This window comes from Equus quagga, chromosome 13, assembly GCF_021613505.1.
Source record: "Equus quagga isolate Etosha38 chromosome 13, UCLA_HA_Equagga_1.0, whole genome shotgun sequence".
Lineage (NCBI taxonomy): Eukaryota > Metazoa > Chordata > Mammalia > Perissodactyla > Equidae > Equus > Equus quagga.
In genome coordinates this window covers 82577398-82604603 of record NC_060279.1, presented here as the reverse complement: position 1 = coordinate 82604603, position 27206 = coordinate 82577398, and the positions used below count along the sequence as shown (strand labels likewise).

The 27206-nt window shown below is 44.2% G+C and overlaps 1 protein-coding gene across 1 annotated transcript; it reads right to left on the bottom strand.

Moving 5' to 3' along the window:
• Positions 1-177: 177 nt before the first annotated feature.
• Positions 178-25356, bottom strand: DUXA (double homeobox A). Its single transcript, XM_046682081.1, has 5 exons — positions 25185-25356; positions 5002-5156; positions 4181-4289; positions 3615-3760; positions 178-276 (listed from the first exon to the last, which is right to left on the bottom strand). Exons 1-5 carry the CDS (start codon positions 25354-25356, stop codon positions 178-180), a joined length of 681 nt encoding a protein of 226 aa, XP_046538037.1.
• Between the last annotated feature and the right edge of the window lie 1850 nt (positions 25357-27206).

Here is a 27206-nt window from a genome sequence, read left to right as displayed (position 1 = left end):
TGGAAAAGTGGACAGCGGAATTCCTGCGGAGCGCAATGAGGCACTTGAGTGGGAATATCTGTCCCCTCCCAAGAGGAAGCTGGAGTTGACTCCACCATGTGGGTGCACTGGGCTCTCAGGAGGCTCCGCCTATGAGCCAAATTGGGAACAACAGGTTGATGACCTTGAACTCTCACCTCAGAGATCTTGTCCCTGGTCTTGTCTCTGTTCTAAGGCCTCATCAGGTTCTCTTTTTCTCTGGACGTGGAATCTAGATCTTCGATTTTGAAACCAAATCTGAGTGGGTAAAACACAGATTTGGTTAAAACAACTGATGTCACACAAGCCTCACCCTTGCTTTTTTCATAAGGCAAAGGGGAGGGAGAAGTGGTTCATTTTAGGCCTGATTCCAAAATCACTGACATTTCACATGATATCTAGGCCAGTCTGTAGGTCTGAAGATAAAGCTCAAAATTCTGAACCTCACACCTGGTACCTTTGTGACCTATTGACTGGTTTCACATCCCGAAAGTCCCCAGAATCCGCTCTTACAAGGACTGGTCTTTCCCTAAAGCGTCACCCCTGGTACCACAGCTCTTCTCTCTGCCTGCAATTCTCTTTCTACCTTCTTTTCTTCATCTCAAAAACCCCTATTTTTCTCCTATGACAGAGTATTATCTGTCTAAGGAGACATTTTTCATCCCACAAGACATAATTAATTGCTACCCCTTGCTTGTGCCCATAAATTATACACATTTATGTGTATTAGAAATATATGATATATACTCATATATAATATGATTTACAATAATATAACTTTAGTCACTTATTTATATATCACACTCACACACACCCCTCATCTCCACAGGTACTACTACTTTTGCTTTTCCCAGAGGTGCAAGTAAAATAGGCACAGGTCTGGAGTCCAAAAACCAGACTTTGGAAGTCACATAATATCACTGAAACTTTCACTTCCTTTCTGCAGGCAAACGCCACTCTCCAGACGAACGATTGATTGTTTTGGAAGAGCTGCACGTGTGTAGCCCTGGATATAGTTTCTATACCCGAACCAGAAATCCCTTTTTCCATCTGACCTGCTTATGATATCTGAGAATTAGTCCCCTGCTGGGGAAGTCCTGCAGAGATTTCTTATTATTTATGCACCTACCAATATCTTGATTTTACAAGGAAAAGATATATTCAGCTTTGAATTCTGAGGAGAAAACTAGCCCCAAGGATATGGGGTCAGCTATACTAGGACGTGACTACCTTCATATTTGACCACTGACTTCTGTTTTTTTTTCTTCCAACTCACACTTCTTCTTTCAGAATCAAACCAAACAACTTACTCAAGAGTCAGTCTGCCATTTATTTTATTTTTCTTAAAGATTTTATTTTTTTTCCTTTTTCTTCCCAAAGCCCCTCAGTACATAGTTGCATATTCTTAGTTGTGGGTCCTTCCAATTGTGGCATATGGGATGCCCCCTCAGCGTGGTCTGATGAGCAGTGCCACATCCGTGCCCAGGATTCAAACTGGTGAAAGCCTGGGCCGCCGCAGTGGGGTGCGCGAGCTTCCTCACTAGGCCACGGGGCCGGCCCCGGTCTGCCAGTCTGTGGTACATTCTCTCCTTCCCCACCCTCTCCCCAGAGCTTTGGAGTCTCATCAAAGCTGCCTCGTAAACGTCTATTCTGGATGGCTCAGGTGGATGCCTCTGACCCCACGGAACTCCTTTTATTCTCCTCGAACAGTCCTCCTCCTGGATGACACCAATGTTGGCCATCCATCCAAGCTAAAACTAGCATATCTTCCTGGTAGTCCCGTCTCTCTCTCTCCACCATCCCTCCCCTCCACGCGCCATCCCTATATGTGCTATCAATCTATGTTCACTTGTTTCTTAAACAGAACTCTTTTCCAAGCCTCATCTTCCTCCTTACGACTTTTCACCTATGTCTAAATTATTTCCTGTCTCCTGCATAGAATCCATTCTTCACTGGGGAGGAAGAGCAGCTATTTTAAAGCGTAACAACAGCGCGATCTCTCCTCTGCTTAAACTCTTTCAGCATGTGTCCACCACCCAAAGGACAAAGCATAAACTCCTCTAGCGAGCATTTTCCATGTGTCTAATCCACTTCGAGACCTCTGCTCACTGTTTGGCACACAGGGATTAATCAGACAGGAGCCCCATCTCACAGCTCACAGGCTAATGGACGGTGGTGTAGACACAACCTGATAATAAGATCTTCAATCAATGGGCCACAACAACTGCTCCAGACTGGAGGCCTCCATGAGCACCCCTGTGTCACCCTAGTTCTCAAGCCTATAGACAAATGCACAATTTCCTGCAAGCCTCGGGCCTGCTCTTAGGACTGCAGTCTGCCACAATGCTGCCTGCATTAACCCCCTCTATTCCAGTCTCCCCCAGGGAATTTCTATTGGTTGTGCAAGCCCCAGCTCAAGTTTTCCTCTGTGAAACTATTTCTGACTGGGTACATCTGCTTCCCCGTTTACACCAGACACATCCACCCATTCACTCCTATTTGTCCAGGAGGTGACTGCTGTGTGACAGACAGTCACACCATAAAAATTGTCGGTTTCTTTGCCCACCTCCCTCGTTATTTTCTGAGCTACTTCTGTTCCTCTCTGTGAAAACATCCCTCCGTGGTACAGTTCCTAGCACATAGTAGGTGTGCTCGGTCTGAACGTAAAATGAAAGAGGCAGAGAAAGAAGAGAGGAGAGGGGAGGGGTGAGGTGTGTCAGTCCTGCTGCTGCACATTAGAGTCCTGGTGACGGAGGGAGCACTGGTTCACCACACACACTGACAGCACAGCACTCGGACAAAATTACACTCCATTTTAGGATTCATCAGGTCCTGTATTTCTCTGAGTTAAAAGTTAAATCTCGGGGCCAGCCCCTGGCCAAGTGGTTAAGTTCACGCACTCCACTTCGGCGGCCCAGGGTTTCGCTGGTTCGGATCCTGGGCGCCGACATGGCATGGCTCATCAGGCCATGTTGAGGCGGCGTCCCACATGGCACAACCAGAAGGATCACAACTAGAATATACAACTATGTACTGGGGGGCTTTGGGGAGAAGAAGAAGAAGAAAAGAATAAGATTGGCAAGAGATGTTAGCTCAGGGCCAATCTTTAAAAATGAAAATGTCAAATCTCTAAAGTGGACATAATAATTCCAATCTCATGGGAGAGTCAGAAAAGCTAAAGGATATGATAGATATAAAGACGTTAGACAAATGTCTGGCCATATTCCATGTAAAGTAATATTCCTTCTTTCATTCATTCAACAGATTTTTATTAAGTGTCATGTGTCAGGCACTGTTCAGAACACAAGGAATATGACATTGATTATGACAGAAAAGAACTGAAGGGGGTGTAAGAGAGCAGGCCACATGGTACCTGGGGGCAGAAGAACCTACCAGACAGAGAGAGAAGGCGCTGGAAGGGGAATGTGCTGGCCAGTTGATGAACAGCTCAAGGCTGGCATGCCTTCCCTTCCATCCAGCACTTAGATTTGTTTTCAGGATCGAAGAGCTAGGCACCAATTCCAGAAAAGATCAGAACCCGAGGAGGACTTAGAATCTCCACCCCTGGAGGATGGAACAAATTCCTGATCACTTACTTGGATTCTCGACTCTGGAACTCCAATTTCGATAGCAAGTTGCTGTCTGGAATCAATCCCAGGATATGGGTTGTTCATAAATGCTTCGATGAGGGTGTGTAATTGGGAGGAAGTGTAGCTTGTACGGCACCGTCTGTCTCCTCTACCTAGGGCAGGTGGAAGATGGAGGGTCAAGTACATTTCGGAAACCAGTTTACATATTCAAACAAGGAACCCAAACATGTCGGACAGTCTCCACTGAGTTTGGGACCTGTTACTTCTGCTTGAAAGGGCCTTGTCTCAGCCCATTCCAGGTGGAATGTTCTAGAGGAGAAACAGTATATGGCTGGGTCGCTGGATTCCTATGGAAAGAGGGTATGCAGTGGAAGGTCTCAGAAGGTCCATGGACCATGCAGGGAAAATTTCCAGGGGCCATATTGAACCCTTTGCCACCAGAAGACCCTGAACAGGAGCCCCTGAGGGAGAGAACTTTCTTTTCCCACTCAGAGTAGTAGTGGGTTCCACAGTAGAGGCTCCCGGGTACTCAAAAGCTCTGCGGGGGGACAGGACTGGAGCAGACCATTTACTCTGAATCTTTTCTTCAGGGTGATCTTCATCTTGGCTTGATTCTAAGTGCTCCTCAGGTTCTGATCTTTTCTGGAATCGGTGTCTAGCTCTTCGATTCTGAAACCAAATCTAAGTGATGAAAAGGAAATGAGGGAATTAAACATGTTCGTGTCATCTCAGCCTCATCACTGCCTTTCTCCAAAGGGAGTGATTCTTATTAGGCCTGAGCTCAAGTTTATTACCGTTATCTGTCACATTCAGCTAAGTCTTAGGTCAAGTCTTAGCATTTAGCACCTCTACAATCTAATCCCAACATGATTTGCTATAATTTTTTTTTTCCTAAGTAAGATTTTCCCTGAACTAACATCCATTGCCAATCCTCTTTTTTTGCTTGAGGAAGATTAGCCCTCTATTCTTTTGTATGAGGGACACCTCCACAGCTTGACTGGTGAGTGGAGTAGGTCCATGCCCAGGATCCAAATCTGCAAACCTGGGCCACTGAAGCAGAGCATGTAGAACTTTAACCACTCAGCCATGGGGCCTGGCCCTATAATAATTTTTTAAGTTAACAAATAGATGCTGCAAATTATGCGTTTGAGAGCCAGCTCAAGCAGTTCCTCTTCTCTGAAGGTGTACCTACATGCTTCCTCCCGACTCTTTCCAGCTCTTTTATCCTCAGCATCCACATTTGTGAAATAAAAGCAACATCCTTATGAGTTCATTCTGAGCGTTAATCAGGATGCTCCACACAAAGCCCTTAGCACCCTGGCGCATAGTATGTACTTAATTAATGGTTTCCCTTTCTACATCTAGGCTTGGAGATGTACACTTTGTAAATTACCTGGATTCTAGACTCTTCAGTGTTGATTTCTAAAGCAAGTCTTTGTTTGGTAGCATAACTCGGGTAAGGTTTTTGGTTGAATGCATTGATGAGGATTTTCAATTGATCTTCTGTGAATTTGGTGCGGCTGCGTCTACGATTTGCGGCTGTGGTGTCTGTGGAAAGATTAGGAGAAAAGCATTATTTAACAGGTCAGTTTATACATTCGAACTTCAGGTTCAAGCTAGTCTCTCATTTCCTTTTTTTGTTTGGAATCCACCAGAACCCACTAGGAAATAGCTCGCCCACAATTATAAAGCCCTTAGACACACGAGGGTGATTCTTCATCTTCTCCAGCCGATCTGAACACTGTGACTGGGGAGTCAGGTCTTCTGTTTTCAAAAACAGTGAAAAAATGATGTGTTCTGTTCATATGGATCAAGAACAATATGAGTCAAGAAAATGCATGTGATACATCTTACAGTGATGGATACTTGAGCCCACAGAAATGAGGAGCACGTGATACAGGTGCCATTAAGCCTCTTTTAGTTTTTCTGGTGAAAATTCCTAGGAAGATATTAATTCATTTTGGAATCCATTGCCCTCAACAGCAGATAAACAGAAATCAGTTTCCAAAATATTTTTTAAAACACTATGAGGAGAACAAAAACAATTGAAAAAGAAATTCTATGCTTTCAGTAGAATCTTCAAATAGGGAATAAATACTTCCTTACATGATTTTAGCTATGGGACACCTCCTTGAAATAGCCAAATCTGGAAAGCCTGGGCATTCGTTTTGGAACATACGATTTTCAAACAGAATTAGACTTAGTGACCTGAGGTGAGAAGTTACCGGGGATGCTGGCGGTTCAGTTGGGAGCACAACACCTGTATTCATAGGAAGAGAGATTCCAAGGCACTGAGTTCCTTTGATCAGCACCTCATGGGGAAGAACAAGTTGAATCTTCCTTCTTTTCTATCTCTGGTACAGTTGTGCAATATTTATGAGGTCACTCTCCAAAAAGTCCAAACTCCACATTTAAGCAAAAGGAGAATCCAGTAAACTCCAACTGTGGCTACCCACTACATTCCTTCAGCAAAATAAAGAATTCATTTGGATTTCCAGTCCACGAGGATGCTTTTCTGTTCGTCCCTCCTGAAAGCCTAAATCTGCAGTTGCATGCCAGTCCACTACCCGCTGGTGTATTGTACTTCAGTGACAGGGGACGGTGAACTTGAACATCACCCGGAATTCCTCTTGAATCTTACCACATCCGTCAGGTCCTTGCCTGTCTTTGACCTCATCACCTATAATGACCTACTTGGCTTTACACCCTGAAAGTGTGTGCTCCAGCCACCACACCTGACTTGTTTCTGTCTCCCAACCTGCCCAACTCCTTCCTGCTCCCTAGCTTGGCACTGGTCCTCTCTCTTCCTGCAGTGCTCTTCCCAGGATGATGGACTAGCTCGCTCCTGTGCGTCACTCAGGCCTCAGCGCAAGCATCTTCTCAGAGTCCGGTCTGAGGAGACGCTGCCCCGCCGGTCTAAGGTCGCCCACACTCCATGCCACACTCTCACTGCCCCCTGTCTTGTTGCCTTCATAGATCTTATCTCCATTGGAAATAATTGTCAATGCGTTTACTTATTTCTGTTTTCCCCTCTGGAAGAAGCGCCACAAGACTCTCTCGTCTGTTTTCTTCACTCTGGAATTCCTAGTGATTAGGATTGGGAGTAGCTACATAATTTGTGGGGACCGGTGCAAAAATTCCAATAAAAATGCCAAGCAAAAAAAATTGTTAAAAATTCAAAAAATTGTTAAAAATTTCGAGACAGCAAGAGCAGAGCATTAAACCGAGCCCAGGGCCCTCTAAGCCTAGGGCCCTGTACTCTTGTGGCTGACACTAATCTACTCCACAAACATGTTGAAAGTTTGAATTATTGAGTAAATTTCTGGCAGAAAAGGATACAAAAAAACAAAAACCCCAAAACATTGTGAAATAACTTCCCCTACTCCAAACCAATCAAAATTTAATCAGAAACTCAGAAATGACGGCTTGGAGAGAAGTTCCAAATAGTCTGTGATGGAATTGTTTTTGATGGACTTTTCCTGATAGCAAAGGCATTTGCTCTGGGTTTGGCCTTAGGTTGAAAAGGCTCACAGGAACCCACCCGTCTCATGCCTTCACCTACATTATTCTCAGCTCACAGGTCCTTGACTGGATCCACTCTTAGAAGGAAAATTCCTACAGAGTAAAAAAGTTTAAAGGGAATCTTAAGCCCTGAAGTAGATATATAAGGACTTTTAACTAACCCACACCAACTACCTAGGACATGGGGGAGGGGATAAGGAAATTAGGGCTTCCTGAGACACTGGCAGTCTGAGCCTGGGCACAGAGAAGGAGGAGGAGACGCAAAAGAACTAAAGAAAGATGAAACATAAGGAAGGAAGCAAAGAGATAAAAACTGAGAAAGATCTCTGTCTTCAATCCAGGATCTATGTTTTAGCTCAATAAGCCAAAGTCGCATGAGAGCAGCAAAATACAGTTCATCTCTGGCTCCAGGGCACAGAGCTTGGCACAGCTTGGTAATCCCCCTCCTCAATCCATACCCTAGATGAACTGACCGATGTGGGTGTGGATAATGCAAATAGATCTTCACTGCCGTAGGGTTGGCAGCAGTGAACATTTTAAATGTCCATCACCAGGGAACTGCAATTTCCAAACAAAAATACCAAAAAGATCTTTCAAGTAAACATTATGTTAGAATGTTTTTAGATTTACAGAGAAGTTACAAAGATAGTATGGGGACTTCTCATATATTCCACATCCCTATTTTCCGCTATTATTAACATCTTAGTATGGTACATTTGTCACAACTAATGAATCAATATTCGTACATTGTTAGTAACTAAAGTCCATACTTTATTCAGTTTTTTAAGTTTTTATCTGATACGCTTTTTCTGTTCTAGGTTCCTACCCAGGGCACCATATTACATTTGGGGTCACATCTCCTTGGGTTCCTTTTGGCTCTGACAGTCTCTCAGACTTTGACAAGCTTGACGGTTTTGAGGAGGACTCGGCAGGAAATTTGTAGAACTTCACTGGGGTTGATCTGATGTTTTTCTCATGATTAGACTGGGGTATGTTTTTGGCAGAGGAACCCAATAGGATTCTGAGGGCAACCTAAAATGGGACAGGGAGAGTAAGGCTTACAAAGTGGATCAGATATTTTGTTAAAGAAGGATCAGGATGATAGATTTACTCATCCAGATAAAACAATAGAGCAGTAAAAAAAAACCCTTCTTTCCTGTGGTACTGATGCAGAAACAGAAACAGACACACGGAACTCAATAGAAAGCAAAGAAACAGGCCTTGTTTACGTGAGGGCTGGGATAGCACTAGCCTCCAAAATCAGTGAGAAATGGTAGTGTTGGGCAAAGAAAACGGCTGACTATATGAAGAAAGCTGAAGTTGGCTCACACAATACACAGTATATAAAATAAATACCAAACAAACCAAAAATGTACGAAAGATAAAAATAAATGAAAGATAATGCACAAGAAAACCTATGTCACATCGAGATAGAAAAGAGTTCCTTAAATAAGACACCAAAACGCACAATGGGAAAAATTGCTGGAACTAAAAACATCATAATAGAAACCTTCAGTCGGAACGTTAGAAAATCAGATAAAAGTGAGATGCTTGCAATGATGGGGGTGAGGTAGGGAGATGGAAACACTTCTGAAGAGCTGGTTGGAATGTAGTTTATTCTGGATAATCTGTAGGACAATCAGGCTACGCTTGTTAAAATTATGTATAGTAGGGCCAGCCTGGTGGCACAGTGGTTAAGTGTGCACATTCTGCTTCCGTGGCCCAGGGTTCACTGGTTCGGATCCTGTGCGGACATGGCAACGCTTGTCAAGCCATGCTGTGGCAGGCATCCCACATATAAAAGTGGAGGAAGATGGGCATGGATGTTAGCTCAGGGCAGTCTTCCTCAGCAAAAAAGAGGAGGTTTGGCAGCAGATGTTAGTTCAGGGATAATCTTCCTCAAAAAAAAAAAATTATGTATAGTAAGTAATTATAACACTGCAATCGTTTCTCGCCCAGCAATCCATGACATGCTTTTCGGAATGCTTTTGTAGTAACAATGGGAGCAACCTCAAGGCCATCGCTAGAGAATGGATAAGTAAAATGTGGCATATGCCCATGATGGAATTGTATATGTAAGACTAAAATAATGAGGGAAAAATGATAGAAGCAAGATAGAAAGGTCTCAAAAAGACAGCATTAGGTCAAGAAAGGAAGAAGTAGAACGTGGTATATATAGTGTAATATTATTTCTGTAAATTAAAAATGTATATATAGTGTAATATCATTTCTGTAAATTAAATTAATCATCTGTAATTAATCATAAAATTAATCAAACTGTACACTTAAGGTTTGTGCATTTTACTGCATGTAGTTATACCTCGATAAAAAATTAGAAGAAAGCAAGTTATTCAATAAATATCAATTAATCTAAATTAAACACTTTATACAAAACAATTCTGTGAATTTATGAAGGAGACCCACATATCTGAATAGACACATATATCTAAAGGACAGGTAATACCCTGGAATAGATGGGTGCTTGTGGCCGAGGTGGGGAAGGAACAGGAGTGGTTAAGGAAATGGAGTGGATAAAGATAAAACCTGTATAAAAGCGAGAGGCCTTGTTCAGATCTATATTAAAACGTCAAACTTGAGGAATATAATTAACTCAACTCTGTGTGACTGAGGATCAGATCATAGCAAGAAAAAAAACTTGAAAATTGTTTCAATACTTTTTTCTCCAGAAAATATCCCCAGATCACTCATTCTCAATCATTTTGGCCTCAAAACCCACTTACACTCCTAAAATTTAATGAGTACCCAAAGAGCTTTTGTTTTACTTTTTCTTTTTTTTTTTTTAATGGTAGAAATCCAATGATTTTTGGAGAACAGGGGTGTTTTTTTTTTTTTTTTTTTTTCTCTCTCTCTCTCTTTTTTTTTTTTTTTTTTTTTGCTGAGGAAGATTAGCCCTGAGCTAACATCTGTGCCAGTCTTCCTCCACTTTATATGTGGGCTGCCGCTACACCACAGCATGGCTGATGAGTGGCATAGGTCCATACCTGAGATCTGAACCTATGAACCTGGGCCGCCAAAGTGGAGGGCACCAAACTGACCACTATGCCACAGAGCTGGCCCTTGTTTCACCTTATTAGATATTAAAAGTGAGAACATTTATTAATCCATTTTAAAATGTTAATAAACAATTACATTCTAACAATAATAACATTTTATAAAAAATGACTACTTTCTGAAACAAAAGCGATTACTGAGAGAAGAGGCATGTTTCACATTTCTGGGAATCTCCTTGCTGTCTGGCTTAAGAGGAGGGAGCTGGACTTTTCTCTCCGCTCCTGCATTTGATCTTTGGGTTGCAGAATATGAAGCCAAGCAGTCGCAGGCAGACATGCAGGTCGAAGGAGTTCTGTCTCTCCAGCCCTTCAGATAATGGTGGCTATTCTCCTTTGAAAGTCTACTAACAATAAGTTTCTGAAACTTTCTTAAATTAAATGTTAGTTGCCGCATGGAGTCTGAAACCATTTCAATGAACTTTCTCATGCTGTGTTATATTAAATGCATTTGTTTGTCTTGCATTCTTTTTGCTTTTTAAAAAAATTTTTTAAGGAGTTAATTTAATTTTTTTTAATTTTTCCTTCTCCCCAAAGGCCCCCAGTACATAGTTGTATATTTTAGTTGTGGGTCCTTCCAGTTGTGGCATGTGGGACGCCACCTCATCTTGGCCTGAGGAGACCAGGATTTGAACCGGGGAAAGCCTGGGCCGCCAAAGCGAAGTGCACGAACTCAACCACTCAGCCATGGGGCTGGCCCCTTGTCTTGCATTTTTAATAGATCTTTTATCCATACATGATTTTGTAGCCTCTTGTATAGATGATTTAAAATAATAGTTTACTGAATTCTGAAAATCTTCCAAAAATTGACATTTTATAAAATCTACCCACAGGCCTACCAGGTAAGTCCTGGTAGGATAAACTAGAAAATTTTCATCTAATTTTAATTGTTCAAAAAAATATTTCTAGAGCATCTTTCAAAAGCCAAACCCCTGGGGCCAGCCTGGTGGCGCAGCAGTTAATTTCACATGTTCTGCTCCGGCGGCCCAGGGTTCACCAGTTCAGATCCCAGGTGCAGACCTACCCAGGTGCAGACCTACACACCTCTCATCAAGCCATGCTATGGCAGGAAACCCACATATAAAGTAGAGGAAGATGGGCATGGATGTTAGCTCAGGGCCAGTCTTCCTCAGCAAAAAGAGGAAAGTTGGTGGCAGATGTTAGTTCAGGGCCAGTCTTCCTCAAAAAAAAAAGGGGGGGTGGCCAGCCCGGTGGCACAGCCGTTAAGTGCGCACATTCTGCTTCTCGGTGGCCCGGGGTTCACCGGTTTGGATCCTGGGTGCGGACATGGCACTGTTTGGCAAAAGCCATGCTGTGGTAGGCATCCCACATATAAAGTAGAAGAAGATGGGCACGGATGTTAGCTCAGGGCCAGCCTGCCTCAGCAAAAAGGGGAGGATTGGCAGTAGTTAGCTCAGGGCTAATCTTCCAAAAAAAAAAGCTAGACCCTATTCTAGGCACTGCAAACAAAATCGATGAGATATCCTCGAACTCATGGGAAGCCAGGAGATGAAAAGCAAACAAGTGTAATACATTGTACGTCAGATGGTGACTATTTCTGTAGCAAAAAAGAAAGAAGGAGGGAAAGTAGAGAATGAACAGGGTGAAGTCACAATTTTAAAGTGAAGTCGTCAGGAAGACCTCACTGAGAAAATGGCTTGAGCAAGGACAGGAAACAGATTAGAGAGGGAGCAATGCTGACGTTTGGGAGAGGAAGGTTACAGGAACCAAGGATAGCAAATGGGAGCCTACTAGGCCTGCTCAAGATGCAGCCAGAAGGCTACAAAGTCTGGAGAAGAAGGAACAAAGCAGAAGCAGATGAGGTCCTAGACCTTGGGGCAGGGGGAGGTTACTGAGGGCCTGACAGGGCCATGGGCCCTTTACTGTGAGTACTGTGGGCAATCACTGAGGGGTTTTGAGTAGATAAAAGACATGATGTGACAGTTTACTGAGATCACACAGTGTCCGAAACAGACTGAATTGGGACCAGGCTGAGGCAGAGAGATCATCAGGAGCGTGCCACAATAGTCCAGAGGGGCAACGGTGGGGATAGACCAAGAAACGGTCAGATTCCTAAAATATTGGGAAGCTAAAGCCAACAGAACTTGCAGCCTGATTAGATGCAGGTTATGAGAGAAAAACTGGCATCAAAGATGTTTCCTAGATTTTTGACATGAGCAACCGGCATTTCCCAAGAGAGGGGAAGCAGTTTGGGTATGAATTGGGGAGTTCAGTCCAGGACACGCTGGGTTTGAGGAGCCTGTTAGAGACAAGTAGGCAGTCAGATGGACAGATCCGAAGCTCAGGAGAAAAGTTCAGTCTGGAGAGAGAAATCTAGGAGCTATTTTGATTCCAAAGACGTGGTCTCTGAACTCTTGGATGCCTCCCATCGTTTCTTTCTTTTGATGCGTCTCTCCCTCTCTTTCTTCTCATCTGCTCTTTCCTCCCATCCTCCTTCCTGAAGCAAGAATTTGTCTTGTTTAGTTCTTGAATGCCTGCATCTTTCTGAAATTCCCAAGGCTCGAATGCAGAGAAAACAGCATATTTTCATATCACATGAGAGAAATTGGCTTTTCTGAACCCTAGTAGTTATTGAAAAGTTTGAAAACTGGAACTCCCACAACTATTGATGAGCACACTAGGTTTCTAGTCCAATTTCCTCCCCAAAGCAATGAAACCAAACCCGCAGTCAGGTGTGTGGGGGACTTACTGTTTGGAGAGACGGCCTGGGCCATGTCGGAACAGAGTCCTGAGGTCTGAGCATTCGATCAGGAGACAACCAGTGGCAGCCTGCTTTTATATGATCAGCTGGATGGTCCCTCCCATTTGTTTAATCATTACTGATGATTTTAAGGTTTCACCTTTACTAATTACATCAATTGCATCAATTCTTAGAAACACAGGCCCTCTTAATCCATGAAGGGCTAGATAGGACTTTTTTTCCTACCGTTAATAGAGATTTAATAATTTATACCAACCTTTACACCTAAACCATCACAGGAGCGTCTTTGAGTATGATTGCGTTTACATGTCTTTTTGTGTGTGTGTGAGGAAGATTGGCCCTGAGCTAACATCTGTTGCCAGTCTTCCTCCATTTTGTATGTGGGATGCTGCCACAGCATTGCTTGACAACGCACAGTGTGTAGGTCCACACCCGGGATCTGAACCCATGAACCCCAGGCTACCCAAGTGGAGCACACCAACTTAACCACTATGCCACCGGTCGGCCCCTAGACATCTTTTTTTTCAATGTTTATTACATACATATGTATTCTTTTTTAAATTGCTTTTTCATGCTCTTCGCTTATCTTTCCATGGGGTGGCCTTTTCTAATGAAATTAAAAGGGTTTTTAACATTTGTATCAGGATTAGGGTGAGGCAAGTGAGGCTCTCTCCTGGGATCAGTACTTCAGGAGGTGCTAAAAATTCTGTCATCAAGATAAATAATATTTGAATGCAATACTTAAAAAAGCAAAAATTAATTGCAAAAAGTCCATGTTTACAAAATATAAAAATCGTAAATAAAAACAAGATCTTACCCTGCACTGGCAGGAGTTGTGTACGCCAGGGCGCACATGCACTGAATAAGGATCCCTCCCTTGCGATTCCTTCTCAAGGTCACCGATCAATCTGGAGGGAAGCTGACAAGTTCTTTTAATTGTTTATAGCTGTAATCCACAGTACTGTAGGATAAAAGGGAAACTTTTGTTTTATTACACAAACATGTTTGTGTGATTTAAAAAATATTTTTAGTAGTAATTAGGTGAGTAATACAAATTTTATTTATCAACATATTTGGCACTTAACAAATAAAATTTGATCAAATATCAAACATTTTCTGAACAAAATTTTTTAACCAGGAAAATAACATACTTACCAGGAAACTTTACACTTTATCCATTTAAAACAGTGATAAATTATATGTTATTCACTTTTATATATGAAATTTTTTTCCACTATTTCCATCAAATTTGTCTGGAAACCTAGAGCACAATTCTCTGCTGTTTGTATTTACCAGTGTTTCGATTTTTTTTTTTTTGAGGAAGATTAGCCCTGAGCTAACATCCACCACCAATCCTCCCCTTTTTACTGACGAAGATTGGCCCTGAGCTAACATCCGTGCCCATCTTCCTCTATCTTATATGTGGGATGCCACCACAGCATGGCTTGATGACTGGTGTGTATGTCTACACCCGGGATCTGAACCAGCGAACCCCAGGCCGCCGAAGCAGAGCACACAAACTTAACCGCTACACCATCAGGCTGGCCCCAATATTTCGCTTTTTGATACACATTTTTATATACACCTATTTGGGTGTTAAATATCATAATTTGTATGATTTAAGTTGGTGAATATAAATTAAATATTTATATATATTAACTCCAATTACATTATTTATTTTAAAGTCCATATTTTAAATTTGTACTAAAAATTAAAAAGTATATATGGCATCTAAAAAACCCAACTAGTGCAATGTTCAAGAAAAGAAGAAAAGTGCATGCAGAAGTGGATCGGAATTACAAACAGCATTTATAAGCTTGACCAGAAAAACAGTATTCTAGCTACTTAAAATGATCAAATATCCAACGATGACATTGTTAAAGCAGAATCGTCATCAGGGGCCAGCCCCAAGGCTGAGTGGTTAAATTTGTGCGCTCCGCTGCAGCGGCCCAGGGTTTCACCAGTTTGGATCCTGGGAGCAGACGTGGCACCGCTCATCAGGCCATGCTGAGGTGGCGTCCCACATGCCACAACTAGAAGGACCCACAACTAAAATATACAACTATGTACTGAGGGGTTTGGGGCAGAAGAATAAAAAGAAAAAGAAAAAGAAAATCAGTAACAGGTGTTGGCTCAGGTGCCAATCTTTAAAAAAAAAATTGTCATTAAATTCAGCGTTAACTAAAGAATATTTTTCTTTTTTCTCTTCCTCCTCCTCCACTCCCTCCTTCCCCCGCTCTTCACCAGAGTTTCTTGAGGGTCCGCCCCATGCCAGACCCTGTGCTTTAAAGGATCTTCTTCTCATGTGGGGAAAATAATGAAGAAAGGGAAATGCTAAAATTTCAGAAACTAGTGAACACATGTCTGAGTAAGAAAGTAAGAAGATACTGTTTGAAATAAATTTTAATAATGTTCCTTTTGAGCTTCCAATTTCCAATAATATTTAAATGATTTGAGCAGAAACATATCTGACCCAGGACCAGAGGCAGATTTTTAGAGAATCTACTTTTCATGATGGTCAACAATGTTCAAAAGACCAGGGTTTTTTAAAAATGTTCTAATGAGAAGCTGCTTCATCATCACTGCTCATTCATTCCAAGGAATTCTTGTCTTTCTTTCGTTTTCCATTTGCAGCTCAAATGCATCATTTCTAGAGAGTGAGATCGTAAGTACTCCCCCCACACTTTATTTTTTAACTCTGGTTTAGTTTAATTTTCTGATTTTTCTACAGTAATATATATCACTTCTGTCAATAAAAATAGACGGCACTGAGAATACATAAAATCCCCTACAAACAATTAAGAATATGACACACAATCAAATAGAAAAATAGGCAAAATGGATGAACAGTCATTCATTCATGTTTCGCATGCATTTATTGCTTCATCAGATGAAGTAAAATCAGATTTCAGAGTAAAATGTATTATATATACATATTAAGAGTAAAAATTTAAGAAAATAGGCAAAATTGAACAGAATCATCATCTGATGAGACTCAGTAAATCTACATATATACAGCCTATCCTGTGTCAAAGGTAAACAAAGCCGGACATCGGTTAAAGCAGTGAAAACCGATTTTCTCACCAACTGAAGTCAGGAGGGAAACGAGCTGAGCTCTGTTCCAATTTGCACAGAGCTGACGGGGTGTTTTAAAGGGAGGAGGAGGGCAGAGGAGCAGGCAGGACTCCAGCAGAGCAGGGCAGTGAGCAATGACGGCGGTGGCCAGAGTACACGCGATCAGGCCAGCGGCGTCTGCCAGCTGGCAGTTCTCAAAGTCAGGATTCCGTCCTCCCACCAAGAGTGGGAAACAGAGGCCCTATCCTTCCTGAAGATGATATCTCAAGGGAATGCCTTCCAGGTCCTTGAGAAAGACACTCCTGAGTTGCAGGAGATATGTAAACATCTCAAAGGGACAGAGGAAAGATGCAGAAGCAAAGCCCTTTTAAGGAAATGCTCTGAGGAGGGGAGGTCAGGTCCTCTCTCCGTGTTGGCTCGTAAGTTCTCCCGGCAGTGTCCAGCTTCGTCAGGCAGGCATTTCCGTGGCCTGAAGCTGACAGAAGCCGTGTGAGAGTTTGGTCAGGTCTCTCAGGGCAGGATTTGGACAGAGTTGAATGCCGAGTGTTCAGCAATTCTCAGTTCCTTCTTTTATTTAAGAGAAAGAGCAGATCTCTTTCTCATAGAACTATCACTTGTCATACCAAGGTCCTCGAGAAGAGTCCAGTTGTTGCTTCCAACCTCTGTGTGATTCAGCAGTCAAGGCCATGGACGAGATGAGCAAGGAGGCCTGTGCTTTTGGCAGTGGCAGCACAATTGTCCCACAAGGGCTATGATGCACTTAAGAGAGGAAAATGTGACTTTGAGGACCAAAATAAAGAAGCTGAGTCCCTTATAGAGTCCCCTAAGCCGTCTAGTAAGTGGAGGAAGCCACTTAAAAAGAGAGTCAAGTCAATCTTTCCCTTGAGGGGTGTAAGCTGCTTCTCAGGCATGAGCCTCCGCTACGAATATTTTTTGATACCTTTCCTCTTGACTGTCATTTACAAATATGCAGCATGGAGCACCCACTAATCACAAACACATCCCTGAGATGCCAGCAGGTGGTCTGAGGCTAGCCCAGGACATCATCTTCTCCTGCCCTTGGACACTGGCACTCCTGGGTCTTCAGACTCAAACTGGGATTGACACCACTGACTCCGCTGGCTCTCAAGCCTTCAGGTTGGACCAGAACCATGACACTGGCTTTCCTGAGCCTCCAGCTTGCAGACTATAGATCAGGGGACTTCTCAGCCTCCACGGTAACATGAGCCAACCCCTCATAACGAATCTCTTTCTCTACATCTATGTATATCCTTGTGGTTCTGTTTCTCTGAAGAACCCTGATTAATATAAATTTGGGTACCAAGAGTGGTTCTAGAGGAACAGAATTTTGAGTTTCCTGAATTGGTTCTGGGGTTTCTGGAACTGGCTCTCTAATCTGATTAGACTTAAAGATGCTAATGACTCTACTTTCCAGTGGTAAAGAGCGCACTGATAGTCTAAGGCATGACCTGTTTATAGAGATACCCAAAACATCTCCACTGAACACTCTTAATCAGCCACTTACAAGAGGTAAGGAGCTAAGTGACTCTGTATAGGACACTTTCAAGCATTTTCAGAAAGCTAAGGAATAGATAATGTTGGTTGCTTGCTCCTAATGTTACTGGACAAAGTGGTGAAAGAAAAGGCTGAGCTCAGGGATTTGAATTCCCAGCTCACATAAACGACCTAAGAGCTTCTCTGTAGGCCCTGAAAGAGACCTTATCTTCTGCAGACACAGGGCTGAAACTGCTGAAAATCAAATGCAGAACCTCATCCTGTGATTGGCTGAATTACAAGGCAAGTTGAACTCCCAGCCTCACAGGGTGTCTACTGTTAAAGCCAGGACACTGACTGAAAAAGAATGGGGTCCTATAGTTTGATGTGGGGACGTGTGGGACAACCTTGATAAAAATGGGGACATTGAGACTATTTCTGATGAGTCTTCTTTACCAGCATAAAGGTCTCTCCTCCCCTAGTGGAAGGGCCTGCCACCCCAGTGACGTGCCTTTCCACCTCTGAAGGAATTAACCCTGCATTGCCTTAGGAAACAGTAATGGCCTCCCCTGAGGCAGTTGCCGTGGAAGACAATGCTGATTCTCCTCAGGACCCACCTCACCACCAGTCTTTGATTTTAGACCCATCACCAAAGTCCCATCAGGCCCCTAAAGGTGAGCTACAAAGAGCGACTGGCGATGAGGTGCACTACATTCCAAAAGAACTGTTTGCCATTTCCGATTTATACGAGCAGAAATCTGGGGAGCACGTGTGAAAATGGATACTAAGGGTGTGGGAAAATGGTGGAGGGAACAGAAAATTGGAATCAGGCTGAATCTATCAACATGGGCTCAGAGGAGAGATTCTGCACTTAATGGTGCAGCTCAGGGGGTTAGAAAGGGCTCTCACAGTTCGGTTGGTTGGTTGGTTGACTGAACCATGGACCAAAAGGTGGCCCACCATGAGTGAACTGGAAATGCCCAACCTCCCATGGTTTAATGGGTTAAAAAGAATCAACAAACCCAAAATGGAGTCACTTGTGTTAAGCCCCACCAAGAATTAATACCTCACCTAACTGCAGTCTCAGCCTCTCTCAGGACTGGAATTTTAAACCAATCAGTCTGGACTTTCCTGATCAACACTAGTGAGGTAATCTGCATGATAAGACACCTTGCTCTTCCCCCTAAGGGAAGGTGTTTGCCTGAAATAATTCTTCTTTTGTTTCCTTGTCCCACCTTCCTGCTGCCTATAAGAGACTTCATGTTGCACAGCTCCTCAAAGCTCCCTTTTATTTACTAGATGGGACACTGCTCAGTTCATGAATCCTTTAATAAAGCTAATTAGATCTTCAAATTTACTCAGTTGAATTTTGATTTTTAATAAATGTGGGGGGGCCAGCCCGGTGGTGCAGCGGTTAAGTGTGCATGTTCTGCTTCAGCAGCCCGGGGTTCGCTGGTTCGAATCCTGGGTGCAGACACGGCACCACTTGGCAAGCCATGCTGTGGTAGTTGTCCCACATATAAAGCAGAGGAAGATGGGCACGGATGTTAGCTCAGAGCCAGTCTTCCTCAGCAAAAAGAGGAGGATTGGCAGCAGATGTTAGCTCAGGGCTAATCTTCCTCAAAAAATAAATAAATAAATGTAGGGGAGGGGATTCAAAGGCTTAGGAAGATTTGATGTTATGGATTTCTCATTTAAGACCTATTTACCTACACTAGGAGGGCCCAAAAGACATACTTTTTACCAATACTTTGAGAAATAAATTTGTGAGAGAAGGCTGGGGATCCTCAAAGAGCTCTGTGAGATTGCTCTTCTCTGCAGGCCAGACCATACAGTGGAAACTGCAGCCACTCAGTTGGAAAACCTAAATGCAATGGGAGTAATTGGATTCTGGAGTATCAAGGGCCAAGTGGTGGCACTCAATGTCAAAGGCATGGTGGACGTGATTACTGTAACGGACAGCAGCTTCAAAGCAGCAATCAGCAGTCTGGAGTGTGCAGACTTAGGGTGTTGGCTAGTTAATCATAGGGTTCCTAGAAGTGAAATAGATAGGAAGCCTACTAAATTTGTGTGTGTGTGTGTGTGAGGAAGATTGGCCCTGAGCTAACATCTGTGCCAATCTTCCTTTTTTTTTTTTCCCATATGTGGGATGCTGCCACAGCATGGCTTGATGAGCAGTGTGTAGGTCCGCACCCAGGATCTGAACTCATGAACCCTGGGCCGCCAAAGTGGAGTGTGCAAACTTAACCACTACACCACCAGGCAGGCCCCTGGAAGCCTACTAGATTTTTACTTATCTGTATAAGCAGAAAAGTTCTAGGTCAAATGAACAAAATCTAACTCAAATCATAAAAACAGAGAGTCATGGCCCCTCAATCAATTCCCAGACTTGAGCCAGTTTACAGGCACAGAACACCTTGAATGAAGGGAGGCTGGGTCCCCTTGAGGAAGAACCCCAGTACACTACAGAAAATTTATTCTGTTAGTCTCTCTCCCAGCCTTGCCCAAAAGGACTTTTTACCAGCGTGACTATATATTGTGGAAAAATATATAATCAGAACTTTTAGGACTACTGGACACTGGCTCTGAACTGACACTAATTCCAGGAGACCCAAAATGTCACTAGTCCCCCAGTCAGAGTGGAGCTTATGGAGGCCAGGTGATCAACGGAGTTGTAGCTCAGGTCCACCTCACAGTGGGCCCAGTGGGTCCCCAAACCCATCCTGTGTTTAGTTCCAGAGTTCCAGAATGCATAATTGGAATAGATGTACTTAGCAGCTGGCAGAATCCCTACATTGGTTCCCTGACCCGTGGAGTGAGAGCTTTCATGGTGGGAAAGGCCAAGTGGAAGCCATTAGAACTGCTTCTGCCTGGGAAAATAATAGATCTAAAGCAACATCACATTCCTGGAGAGACTGCAGAGATTGGTGCCACCGTCAAGGACTTGAAAGATGAAGGGTGATGAGTCCCACCACATTCCCTTTCAACTATTCTATTTGGCCTGTGGAAGAGACAGATGGATCTTGGCGAATCCCAGTGAATTATCATAAGCTTAACCAGGGGATGCCTCCAACTGCAGCTGCTGTACCAGATATGGTCTCATCGCTTGAGCAAATTTATACATCCCCTGGTGCTTAGTATGCAGCTGGTGATCTGCCAAATGCCTTTTTCTCCATCCCTGTCCATAAGGCCCCCCAAAAATAGTGCTTTCACCTGACAAGGCCAGCAATACACCTTCACTGTCCTACCTCAGGTGTATATCCACTGTCTAGCCTTATGGCATAATTCAGTTCACAGGGATCTTGATCACTTTTCCCCTCCATGAGATATCATACTGGTCCATTACATTGATGCCTTTGTGCTGATTGGACCTAGTGAATGAGACGTAGCAATTACTCTAGACTTACTGGTAAGACATGTGCATGACAGAGGGTGGGAAATGAATCCAATGAAAATTCAAGGGCCTTCTACTTCAGTGAAACTTCTAGGGGTCCAGTGGTGTGGGTCACATCAAGGCATCCCTTCTAAGGTGAACAATTAAGTTGTCGCATCTATTGCATCTCTACAACCAAGAAAGAGGCAGCACATCCTTCATGTGGATGTGTTACTCCAGCCCATTTATGGAGTGACCTGAAAAGCTGCTAGTTTTGAGTGGGGTCCAGAGCAAGGGAAGGCTCTCCAACTGGTCCAAGTTGCCGTGCAAACTGCTCTTCCACTTGGGTCATATGACCCAGTAAATCCAATGGTGCTTAAAGTCTCAGTGGCAGATAGGGAGGCTGTTTGGGGCCTTTGACAGACCTTTATAGATGAACTGCAGCACAGGCCTAGGGACACAGCAGTAAGCTACTAGAAACCATCCCAGAGTTTGGTCAAGCTTCTTAGCACAGAAGTTTGGATGGAGGTTGCTGTATACTGAGAATTCTGCAGTTCTCACGAGATATGTATATATAGTTTGCTGAGCTATTTTTTATGTATCAATATATTGGATACCCTTCTTATCAATAAATATATATTTCTACAATATTAATAGCTTTCTTACAAAAATATTTATTTCTACAATAGTAATAGCTCTCTTACAAGACCACAGCAATAGTTCACAACATACATAAAAGTAGATCCCATTCACATTGGCAATAGAAATTTCAAAATCTTTGGAATTTAAAGATAAAAATGAAATACTTTAAAAATATGGAAAAATATTTGCAACACTGGGTAGGAAATATAGTGCAGTGGTTATGAATACAGACACTGGTGCCAGCCACATCACTTTGAATATCAGCTCTATTACTTAAGCTCTGTATGACTTTGGAAAAACTACTTAACCCTTCTTTTTTTTAGGAAGATTAGTCCTGAGTTAACATCTGCCACCAATCCTCCTCCTTTTGCTGAGAAAGACTGGCACTGACTAACATCCATGCCTGTCTTTCTCTATTTTGTGTGGGACGCCTGTCACAGCATGGCTTGACAAGTCGTGTATGGGTCCTCACCTGGGATTCAAACTGGCCAACCCCAGGCCACCAAAGCAGAACCTGAGAACTTAACCACTGTGCCACCGGGTCAACCCCTACTTAACCCTTTTGATAGCCTTCTGAAAAGCATCACTGATTAAATGGTCAATTTGAATGTATTTTTAAAACACTTTACTTTAGAAAAGCATCATTATGAACCATGGAATTTTCATCATCACAAATTCTGTTTAAATTCTTCCAATTTTTTAAACCTTTATTTGAGTTGAAAATATTCGAACTGTTGTTTTACTGCTGAAGAGTACACATGGAAAACAAAATAAAGATAAAGATTCTTTGGAATAAATGAGCCAGTCATGACCAAGAAACTTGTCTTTTTTTTTTTTTTTTTGAGGAAGATTAGCCCTGAGCTAACATTTGCCGCCAATCTTCCTCTTTTTTGCTAAGGAAGACTGGCCCTGAGCTAACATCTGTGCCCATCTTCCTCTACTTTATATGTGGGACACCTACCACAGCATGGCTTGCGAAGCAGTGCCATGTCCACACCCAGGATCTGAATTGGTGAACCCCGGGCCGCCAAAGTGGAACGTGCGAACTTAACTGCTGCACCACCAGGCCAGCCCCCCAAGCAACGTGTCATTGGAACTTCTTTTTTTTAAAAACAGTCTTTTGAAAATTGTTGGCCATCATGAAAAATATTCCCTAAAATTTTCATCAGTGAAAATCTCTGAGCTTGAGGAGACTACATTACGTTTCAAAAGAGAGGAAACAATTAGAAAAGATAGACAAATTCTCAACCTCATCAGTATCTGGGAAATGAAATCAAGGCCACCATGCAATTCCATTTACTGATTTTGTTGGTAAAATATGAGAAATGTGACAATTCCAAGTATTGGAGACGTGAATTAATGACATCTCTGTAGCTGCCCCTGACGCAGGAAGGGTTAATAATCACTGGAAAAGGCTTGCCAACAAACTGTGATCCAGAGGTGAGAAGGCCGGTTAGCCAATGACGGGTAAGACCTCCATGGGGAGGCAACCTAAGCCAGGCACCGGTCTTCCAGGGGCACAGATGGAGACAGGATATCAGGAGCAGGAGGGGCCGTTGCCTAGGAGGCCTAGCATGCTCCAAGATAAAATATACGAACACAGCAAAAACATGATAATATCAAAACAGAGGCCGAGGGAGGGCTCCTTGAGAAATCACTAAGAATTCTTGGCATCCGCTAATTACATTGTCCAGAACACCTGTGTATGTTTAACAGCTGTAAGCTATGTATATATTGAAAAGCTGGTTATAAACTCAGAGTGGCCATCAGCCCTCTCCGCATCTATCCTGATGTGTACATTGGATTACAACACCGACAATCTCTTGTTTCTTCCAAAACTTTTGGAAAACAACTTGGCATTATCTTTCAAAACTGAAAATTTGAATACTCTCTCATGATGCAGCAATTCTCATCCTGATTATACACTGAAGGGAAACTTTTCTATATGTTCCCTAAAGCACTGTTCTCAACAGCAAAAAATCTGCAAGCAATCCAAGTGCCCATTGAGAGCAGACTGGTCACAATACGTTGTGATATATTCATAGGACAGAAAATTATACAGCTGTGAAAACAAATAGGTGAATCAGAGTAACATAATGTTGAGTCAAAAAGCAAGGTCCAGACAATAATATATCATAAGACATTCCATTTTTATACAGATTTGGAAGAAATAAAACTGTCTTTATTTGTAGATGACATGATCATCTACATAGAAAATCTAAAAGAATCAACCAAAAAACTCCTAGAATGAATACACAATTACAGCGAGGTTGCAGGATGCAAGGTTAATGTACAAAAGTCAATTGCTTTCCTATACACCAGCAATGAATAAGTGGAATTTTTTTTTTAAGATTTTATATTTCCTTTTACTCCCCAAAGCCCCCCAGTACATAGTTGTGTATTTTTAGTTGTGGGTCCTTCTAGTTGTGGCATGTGGGACGCCTCCTCAGCATGGCTTAGATGAGCAGTGCCATGTCTGCACCCAGGACTCAAACCGGCGAAACCCTGGGCTGCCGAAGCAGATAGCACAAACTTAACCACTTGGCCATGGGGCCAGCCCCCCATAAGTGGAATTTAAAATTAAAAACAATACGATCTACACTACTGTTACCAAAAGTTCAGTCTCTGAACCCAATGCCAATCCAAATAACGAGAACAGAGCCTTGAATGAAAAGGAAAGGCTTTACTTTGCCAGGCAGAGGGAGCAAAGCAAGGGTTACTGCCTCAAGAATTGCTAGCTCCCCATTAAGAAACAGGTAGGGGTTTTTTGTTCGTTTTGGGGTTTTTTTTTCTGAGGAGGATCAGCCCTGAGCTAACATCTGCTGCCAATCCTCCTCTTTTTGCTGAGGAAGCCTGACCCTGAACTCATATCCGTACCCATCTTCCTCTACTTTCTTTGTGGGCTGCCTGCCACAGCATGGCTTTTGCCAAGGGATGCCTTGTCTGCACCTGGGATCCAAAGCGGCGGACCCTGGGCCACTAAAGCAGAATGCGTAAACTTAACCGCTGTGCCACCGGGCTGATCCCCCAGGTAGGGGTTTTTATTGGGGGTTCTAGGTAGGGGAAGGGGGCCATGGCCCTCTTGGTCAGCATTTTCCCTTTGGCCTGTGTCTGGAAGGAGGAGACAAACAATTTCTCAGGTGAGTGTCCTTGGCTATTATCTCCATGGTGGAATGTAGACTCTGGCATCAGGAAGCCGAGGAGTTGGTCCTGGGAAGCTTCCGTTTCTTGATATTCTCTGGATATTAGTTTCTCTGTAAAAGAACTTCAAGTTCCTATGATTAGCCCCAAATTTAGTGGGAGCCCAGCTTGAGGACATCTGGACTTTCACAATTTGCAACTTCTATTTGGTTGTAAGAATCGGGGAGTCAGAGGTTAAAGAAACAAATATTTACAAATGAGTGTAACTAAAGACCCAGGGAGGGGCCGGCCTAGTGGCGCAGGTTAAGTTGGCACATTCTACTTCTCGGCGGCCCGGGGTTTGCCGGTTTGGATCCCGGGTGCGGATATGGCACCGCTTAGCAAAAGCCATGCTGTGGTCGGTGTCCCACATATAAAGTAGAGGAAGATGGGCATGAATGTTAGCTCAGGGCCAGTCTTCCTCAGCAAAAAAAGAGGAGGATTGGCAGTAGTTAGCTCAGGGCTAATCTGAGCCTCAATCTCCCAGACACAGAAAGCACCGGTCCCGTTGCCGGCTGCTCCTCCTGAGTTGCGCCCTGTGTAAGGGGGCGGGGCCGGGCGGCTATCAGTTCCTCGTGAGCCACCTGCGCCGAGGACGATTGCCTGGTTACGGCCCACCTCGCGAAGTTGGTTAGAGGCGGGGGAAACTACATTACCCAGGAGGCTGTGCATCGTGCGTCTAAGGCGGGCTCTGGCCAATGACGGCCCGGGACAGGGGCGCTTCCTGCGGCCCACGTATGAGGGCGGGACTTCCGGGTTTTCGACGGCGGACGCCATTTGCGTCTGGGGTTCGGTCCCGGCGGGCCGTGTTTTCCTGGGGGCTAACCCGGCGGCGCTTCTCAGGCATTCGGTCGCGACCGAGCAGGGCAGGAGGCCAGGAGTCACCGTCGCGCCTTTGTACGGGCCGCGACTCCGTATACCGGGCGTGTCCCTTGGTCGCACGCCGGGCGCGGCACCTCGGGGGCTCTGCGGCCGCGTCCCCTCCCCGCTGTCGCCAAGGGCGGCGCCGGGGGTCTCGGGCACCTTTTCCAGAAGGACTCCGCGGCTCGGGGTGCGTCAGTCGGCCGAGGTCCCCGGCGAGGGTCAGCGGGCCGCCCGGTGCTTGTTCCCCCAGCCTCGCTCGCCCCTCAGGGTCCCACGATGGCGGCGTCGCCCAGCGCTCAGACGCGCGTAAGTGGACGGCGACTTCGGAGTTGGTCTCTGCGAGGGTGGGCACGATTCCCCAAGGGGCCGGGAGCCAGGACGCCGACCGGCCTTACCTTCGAAGGTGTCGTCTCGGCACGCGCAGCTGGTTTATCGCTTAGTTTGTCCCTTGTTCTAAATGGTGTTGGGCTCTGCCAGATGCTCTGTAAGTTGTTGGACGGCTGTCTGATGCTTCCTCCAGGGTTCCCATCGTGCTTAGAGTAATCCCAACCCCCACCAAGTCCTGCAAGGATCCACCCTGGCCCGCCTGTCCTTCCGACAGGTGCCCGGGGAAAGGGGGGACAGGGTTTTCCAGGCAGAGAGAAGTGCACGGACAAAGGCAAGGTATAGTGGTGGTTTAAGGAGGCTCAGGAGGTCTTGTGAGGTCGCCATGGTTCCTCCAGCTGCTGAGATGTGTCTTGGGAAGGCGAGATTGGGTGGCCTTTTGCAGGATGTTCCACCCACCATCAGCCAGACAGATACTGTGGCTTGTTAGAGGCTCTTATTCTCATGGCTGAAATCTGTGTTGTCTTTGGTTGTTTGTGCTCCATGGTCCTGAAGTATCCTGGTCTCAGGGGTAAGTGTTGTCAGGACTCAGGAAGGAAAAAAAGGCTAATGGTTCATTGGGGAATCTCCCTGGGAGTCTGAGGACCCAGGGGACCAGGCGGCATGGGGAGTTGGTTCAGGCCCTGCCATTACCCAGGTAGGTGCCACCCCTCCAGGTGCCTCGCCTGTGAGTTCAGTGATGAGAGCTCTTCTCCTTTGTCCGTGTTTGCAGAAATATTTGCAGGGGTGACAAATGGATTTCACACCGAGAATTGGTGTAAATGCTTCACAATCTCCTTTCTGTGTATTCACTTTGATAATGAGGGAATGTCGGGTACTCTTTTAGACCCTGTGCTGGAGTAACCTGTGTTAGTATCTTGCCCCTGGTTTGTCAAACTGGAGACTGGGTGAATGGGTGGAGCTCCCGTAGCCTCAGAACTGTGGCCTGGAGTTGATGAAATGTTGACCTCAGGGGCTGTGGGAGAATTAATGAAAATCTCGAAGCACAGCAGGCATTTCGGTCTAAATCTCACAACTGTTACTGGTGAAGTGGGAACTATAATTGTATTGATCCAGAAATCCAGGCTCAGAGAAATGAAGTGGTGTCTCCAAGCTCCAACTGAGCTGACAAGTGTCAGGGTTTCAAGAGTTTAAATGCAAACCACAGGAGGTTGACTTAAGAACTGGGGACTTTTAGTTAGTTTAACCAGAATGTGAAGCCCTCAGCGTGGGGCAGGCAACTAGCAAGACCAGTGAGGCTCAGGTACTGCTGCTGTTACCATCATTGATATTAT

Bases quoted from the DNA above. Each gene is read 5' to 3' on its own strand.
- DUXA (XM_046682081.1), bottom strand. From the start codon at position 25,356: ATGCACAGCCTCCTGGGTAATGTAGTTTCCCCCGCCTCTAACCAACTT. The intron at 5,157-25,184 runs GTGCTTTCTGTG...ATCTTTCCACAG, and splicing joins AGCAGCCGGCAACGGGACCG to ACACCACAGCCGCAAATCGT. The intron at 277-3,614 runs GTAAGTGATCAG...TTACCCACTCAG, and splicing joins TTCCAGAGTCGAGAATCCAA to ATTTGGTTTCAAAATCGAAG.